Source organism: Corvus brachyrhynchos, unplaced genomic scaffold (genome assembly GCF_000691975.1).
Source record: "Corvus brachyrhynchos isolate BGI_N302 unplaced genomic scaffold, ASM69197v1 scaffold705, whole genome shotgun sequence".
NCBI classification, from domain to species: domain Eukaryota; kingdom Metazoa; phylum Chordata; class Aves; order Passeriformes; family Corvidae; genus Corvus; species Corvus brachyrhynchos.
In genome coordinates this window covers 2,778,312-2,785,293 of record NW_008238346.1, presented here as the reverse complement: position 1 = coordinate 2,785,293, position 6,982 = coordinate 2,778,312, and the positions used below count along the sequence as shown (strand labels likewise).

General features: G+C 38.1%; 1 protein-coding gene across 1 annotated transcript in view; it reads left to right on the top strand.

Annotated features, from left to right (window-relative positions):
* Window positions 1–6,982, top strand: part of NRAP (nebulin related anchoring protein) — a 49,436-nt gene that overhangs the window by 19,203 nt on the left and 23,251 nt on the right. Inside the window, exons 17-22 of the mRNA XM_017735198.1 lie at window positions 1,483–1,590; window positions 2,420–2,521; window positions 3,040–3,237; window positions 3,459–3,563; window positions 5,847–5,945; window positions 6,968–6,982. Of these exons, the coding sequence (XP_017590687.1) occupies window positions 1,483–1,590; window positions 2,420–2,521; window positions 3,040–3,237; window positions 3,459–3,563; window positions 5,847–5,945; window positions 6,968–6,982 (627 nt within the window). The remainder of the gene's footprint in view (window positions 1–1,482; window positions 1,591–2,419; window positions 2,522–3,039; window positions 3,238–3,458; window positions 3,564–5,846; window positions 5,946–6,967) is intronic.

Below are 6,982 nucleotides of genomic sequence, written 5' to 3'. Positions count from 1 at the left end.
CCATTTTTCATTTGGCTTTGTACTAAACAACATGAAATATGGTGCCCAGAATAGACAGAGATCCAATTTCAAGGACAGTGAAACCTCTAGACTTCTTTTTTCCAAGACATTTTCAGATGATCTGAATTTCTTTAAATAAGTAAATCAGTATTAACTTCACAAAACTAGCTGCTTCTGAGGTGATATTTTTATGAAGAACCAACATTTGCACAGTTCTAGCAATCAAAGTCCGCTGAAGTCAATGGAAAGAAACAGTGAATTCAGCAAACTTGGATCAAGCACACTGTTGCTCCATTCATACTTCCTGACAATATATAGTGATTCACTTAGAGTCTTGTGTGTTAAAATCAAATGGTTGCAGGAAAAGTTGAATTTCTATTTAATTTTTAAAGTATTTTTCAGGCCTCCATTGTCATAGATAGTTTTGGAGAGAAAAAAGCCCAAGACAAATAAGTGCAAAATGAGAAAAAACCCTTCAGATATTACTGGTGTGACTTTTATTTTTTAACCAGTTTCATGATTTTTCATGGTTCTGAGTTGGCATTACTGCAAGTTTTTTGCATCTTGTGTTCTTCCCCTAAGTTTTTTTGGAGTTGTTTTGGTGCAGTGTTGTGGAGGAACATTCTTTGCGACTGTACTGGGTTGGGATGCATGCTCATTGTTAGATACTGGTAAAATACAGACATGCAAAAGCCAGATCCAGAAACTGGGGCTTCCTGAAAACCTTCTGCCTTCATTAGGTGCACGCATAACATGAATGAAGCCATACTTGACCTTGCTTTAATGGAATTTCAAGTGGAATCTTGAAAAAGAACTTAAAAAACTATTACTTTAAGTTCCACTAACTTTCAAAAGTTAAGGATGTGATTCTCCTGCATTTCATCTGTGTTTGTGAGATAGTGTGGCTCATGAGTGTGCTTTTGAAGACAATCTGACCATAAGGGCTGCTTCACTGACCTGTGCTTCACGTTGTGGGGTGGTCTCAGAGCACACGAGCTGGATTCCTTTTGAATGCCCTCCAACAGCTCATGTAAACAACTGCAGCTTCAAATTCAGTGCATGGGACTTGACTGGTTGTAGTTTGGGGGTGGGAAAGAAAAATTCTGAGATGAGTGGTGTGATGTCTGTTTCTTAGCTAGCTGGTCTGCCTATAGATCAGCTCCTATAGATCTCTACTATTTGCGTAAGTAGACATAACCAGAGGCACTTTTGAAAAACCCTCCCTCCTCCATATCAGTCTGAAAATGAGAGTTATTAGTGGTTGTTCTGGGACATTAAGTGCCTGCGAACTCCAAGAATAAAATTTTGACTCAATCCTAGACAATTAATTAGCTCAAAATTACAATGAACTGTGACTTAAGAAGGTCCCAGTTTGTGGACTGAGCATATTTATACTTCTGTTTTTCTCTGAGCCATTTCCATGTTTGTTTGAAAATCCTGTGTTTATGTGTCTGTGACATGTTGTTGTCTTTCCTTTCTCAGATTAAGTACAAAGAAGGCTGGGAGAAGAGTAAGGGCCAGGGCTTTGAAATGAAACTTGATTCTCTGCCTTTACTTGCTGCCAAAGCATCAAGAGATCTTGCCAGTGATGTATGTGACATTTAGTTACCTGGGAATTATTCTTTATATAAGTAGCTGTAGCACAGGGAAATAAAGCTTAGTTCTCTTCATCTGGATTTTTAATCCAGATGCATTTGGCTGTCCATCTTTCTCAATGGCTAATGAACAGTTGGAAAATTTCTCAGATTCTGCTGTGAAATTTCACTCTTCAAAAAAAATTTTTTTTAAATCATTTGTACAGAGCGAAGCAAAATTTTCACAATAAACCCATAGTGAAATTCAGTGTTTTGAATTGTTTATAGCCTCAAAAATAGTGTTATCATCTACTACAAAGGGAATTCTTATTTCTTTAGTCTGCTTCCTTAACATAAACACATGTATATAAAAAAATTGCAAACAAAATCTTTCTAAACAACTTATATCAAGATTTTTAACCTGTGGAGAGGCAGAAAAGGGAGACACTTTTTCTGCAGCTGGAAAGTGTTCAGCAGTGGTGGGGATTCTGAAATCCCACCTCATTAAGAAAATCAAATATTGAATTCCTTGCTTGGATTGATTTCTTATCTTTGCCTCTAAGAACGAGATAATTTAGCTAATCAGAAGAATTAAAGTTTATAAGCATATTCACCTCAGAGGGATGAGCCTTAAGGAATGAGGTTAGAGACCTCATAAATGAGACTGACCTTGCATCTTTGGAATTTCTGAGAAAATCTGGGAAATTTGAAGTGACAATGAGAGAATCAGACTAAGCTCTTCTAAATTTTGACTATCCAAATCACCAGTGAAAAACTTATTGCTTATCTCATGGGTAATTGGAAATATTCTTAGATTTACATCTTTTTTGGGTTTTTTTGGACAGATTAAATATAAAGAAGAATACGAAAAAACAAAAGGAAAAGCAACTGCAACCAAGGATTCAAGACTTTTGCACTCTCTGAAGGTGGCCAAGATGAGTAGTGAGGTAGATTATTTCTCTTACTCAAAAGACGTTTTTCATAATTAGAAAACTTTCAGCAACACTATGCAATCTACCACTGTTACTGCTCTCACTGTAAGAGATTCTTGGAAGCATTTAACAAAATTGGTTTTCCTTCCTCCATCTGTTAATCTGCAATGGTTGCACAGCAGGGGATTTTGGGCAATGGTGTCCTTATTTTGGGGCAGGGAAATAACATCCTATTAAAACCTCAGTATGAATAAAATATCATCATATTAAAACCTCAATATAAAAACTTCTACACAGAACTTTCAAGTCTGTAAAGGTATGTTTAAAAGTAAGGTGCACTGTAATAGAGAAAATGTCTCTAGAATCTGGAAAATTTAGCCTGGCATCTGTTTTGTCCTTTATAGGGCCTGATTTCTACGTGTGTTTGGAGTTTTTTTGCCTAATCTACATAAGGACCCAAACAAGAGGGGTGATTTAAAATAGCTTTGCAATATCTGATACAGACAGTCTGTTTTCATTGCTTCTCTTTCTAGATTGCCTACAAAAAAGGGTTTGAGGAGAGCAAGGCCCATTTCCATCTGCCCATGGATATGATAAACCTGAGGCACGCTAAGAAGGCTCAGGCGCTTGCCAGTGACTTGGATTATAGAACGAGACTCCATGAGTACACTGTGCTTCCAGAAGATATGAGGACCAAGTGGGCAAAGAAGGCCTATGATCTCCAGAGTGACGTAAGATGATGTACACCCAGCTTAACTGTTAAAAACAGTATAAGTGATTATAGACTTTTTCCATTTGATCTTAATTCTCATTTCATATCAGCACTGTCTGATTGTACTATGGCTTTTTAAAATGTCTTTGCAGTGGCTTTGAAACTGGAGAGGGTGCACATGTTACTTGCAAACATTATACTTGTGTTCCCTGTGCCAATAAATGTAATTTTCCTCTGCAGCTCCAATATAGGGCAGATCTGACATGGATGAAAGGAGCTGGATGTATCACAGAAGGAAGTCTTAATATACAACAAGCCAAAAAGGCAGGAGATTTAGTCAGTGAGGTAAGCAAAGTGCTCAGGCATCTGCATGTTGTTTGTTCAAAGCTTTATGCACACTTATTCCATTACATTATGTGGAATAGGTAAGGAATTCCTAACAAGGAATATCTGAGAAATGGAAAAACCGATGGAAATAATTTAGTTATTCAATAGTTTAGAAGATCCTGGGTTAGAGATTAAAATTATTTTATATAATTATCAAAATAATCTGTGAGGTAGAAATCCTCATAGTTGTGCTTCCACCTCTTTTCATTCACCTGCCCATTTTGCAGAGCAGCATTGAATTTCCATTGAGTTTCTTGTGCTACGTGAAGCACAAAGAGGCTTTAAGGAGCAGTATTGAAAAATTAGATATTTGTTAGCCATGTTTGAAAATTTCCTTGCTCCTTGGCAAGTAGGGGCTGTGACTTTACTGTCAGCTTCAGCTTTTCCTGCTTTTCTTTGCTTTTGCTTTATTAATTCGTGGCTTTGCACTGCCAATAAGCTGATGGAAGTAAACTTCCTCAGCTTCTCAGCTATGGTTGAGCAGGCTCACTACTGCTAGGAAAACTAGAGAACAGTGAGAAGAATAAATTAGGGGAAGTTTGACGGGAAGGATAAAATCCCACTTAGTTCTGGAAGGAAGAACAGAAGCCAGCTAGTTACTGGTGATCACACTCTGGCACCTTGGGTATTTGACATCCTCTCACTACTCCTACAAGGGGAAAAAGTACATCTTAGAAACAAAAGAAGAGCAGCTACCTCAGATCTGGTGTCTTGCTAGGGATAGACTGACATCTGCTTCTGGTGTGTGCTGTAGTAATAATCACTTCCACAAATATTTAATCCATAATGATCTGCCTTTGCATTCCAGTGCTGTGCAAGGCCACGAGATGGCTGACAGTCACTTAAACTGGAGACTGGTGGATATTATTTTAGAGATCTCTGTTGCCATACAAAGCCTGGCGTTTTGTCATTTCTTTGCAGGATGTCACTACATTGTGTTCCATGCAATGTGACAAAACATGCTGTTTTTAATCTGCCTCCCTCCCTTCCAGGTTTCTAAAATAAAGCGATGAGCACCTCTTTGAAGTGCTGCATGCTTTTTTAACTTCTGTTTTGTGTTCCCCTAGCAGAGACACAGTGTAAACTGATCTGTTCACCCATCAGTTCAAACAGAAGAATTTCTCTCCTGAAATGCCAGATTATGAAAAAAAAAGCATTTACACCCTTTCTAGGTGGAATGCCCCACTTCATGACTGAACTGGTAGAATAAGAATTCAATTAACATATACTAGAAGTGTTTGCTTGGTCTCCCCTGTTACACTGTGGTCTTGAAACAGAGTCCCACATTTCCTTGCACTATCATCTCAAAGAAAGAAAGTATGCTTAGCTCGCTCTCAAATGAGTGGTGCAAAAGGCTGAGGCAAAGACATTAATTTGAAACAGGCCTGTTCTGAAGCCTGATGAAGTCAGTTAAAGTTTTGCATTCACTTCAGTGTGTTCCAGATGTAAAACAAAAAGTAAAATGGAATGAAACTATGGACAGTCTTATTTATCAAACTAAAAATATTACTCTCTATGCACATTTGTCTGTTCAAATGGATTTTATATAAGTACTGGCACCAGAAGATGAAAAATATTGTTCATTTTTTTCTATATCTGAGACTTTAGCCTTTTGGAGGCCTGTCACAGCTCTTCATCCTAGAAAGGCTTGACTGCGGTGTCTGTGCTGAGCTCTACTTTGAAAAGAGGAAGATTTTGAGAGGAAGGGGAAGATTTTGGATTCAAGTTACTTCCAGGACTCTGAAATTGCTCACTCTAATTTAATTATAATCTTAATAATTTAAAAATATCTCAGTAACATGCATTCAGTGATTTGAACCACCCATGCATATGCTTGAATAGTCTCTTATAAGGAAATGAGATAGTAACACTGACTGTGTGGCTTATCAGCTCTCTTGGGTCCTGACTTAAGTCATACCCAGGTTGTGAACACCACTCACTGGCTGGTGTGCAACCTTGGTCCTGTAAGACATGTAGATAGTACATCTGGCACCAAAGATATCCATGCGTGCAGTGTCAGCAACAGTGCCCTTGGCACACACTTGCACTGCCCTCCTCTCCTCAAAATACCAGCAGTGGGTAGTACTTGGAAGGTTATTTTATTGACACCTGTGCTAAAACTGTCTTGGGAATTTACGGGGCACTTTTGGCTCTATCAGTTGTTTTTTTACAAACTGATGCATTTTGGGGGAGGGCAAGTACTGTAGAAAATTTTGTATAACTTGGTTTAATTTGCTGTAGACAAAGTACAGGCAGAAGGCTGATGCTCTGAAGTTCACCAGTGTGGCTGACAGTTCTCAGATCAAGCATGCCAAGAAAAGCCAGGAACTTCAAAGTGATGTGAGTCCTTGACTGAATTTGTCTCTTTGCAAGTAGCTTAGGCATAGTGTGGTCATTCCTGACATATGTACACCAGTGTGATGGTGAGGGAGCCCCCAGTCATGAAACCTTTCAATATATAAAGTTTCTTCAGATCCATTCTAAGGGGGTTTATTTGTTTATTTGATTAGTTCTGTCCTTGAATTCTTTGAACTAGAACAACAGCAACAAAAATCAAGCACCACTGAGAATGGGCTCCTGACTCCTGTTACTTCTCTGTTGTGTGCTGAAATCAGAATAGTAACCATAGATTTAGAGCTTTATAGGAGGGACTTCCTTTTCTATGGGATGTAAGAAATGTAACAGTCTGTGAAATGGGGCATATTTTCATAGTTTTTCAACAGCTCCTCCAAGAACTTCAAGGGCTAAAACAGAGCAGTTAATTTCTCTGCTGTTGTAGCCCTGGGATATAAAATGGGGGTGATTGCTACTTGGATCATAAAAGGTCCTTGATGTTTTCAGTCAAAGCTGGAATGTTAGTCCTCACTGGAGTATTGTGTCAGCTGTTACATCTAGGTCACAAATGTTGTCTGCAGATTCAATTGCTTGGTGTTCTTCATTTCATGCCTAGAATTCTCTGTTTCTATGTCTTATTAAAAACTTCCATTCTATCCAAGAAGTAGCAACAGTTTAACATTGGGTGAAATGTGTTCTTGCATGCATTCTGTATAGAGTATGAATTGCTGTCAGCTTTATAGCTAGCTAAGTAGCTAACTTTGGGAAAGAGAATTAAAGTATCCTAATATGTGTGTTGCTTCACAGCTTCCTTGAAATTTAACTGTAACTAGTTTGGTCAACCTGACTCTGTAGGTCAGTTTTTAAATCCATATTTAGCAAAAAAAAATTCAAGATGCTAAAGAAAACCTCTCCAAAAAAGTTAACCCTAACAAATCCTTGAATATTTGGGTGTTTTAACCAGTACTCCTTCAACATTAAATGTGGACTACTGCTTTTATTGACCATGCTTTGCTTCCTGTGGACAGGTTACCTACAGGTCA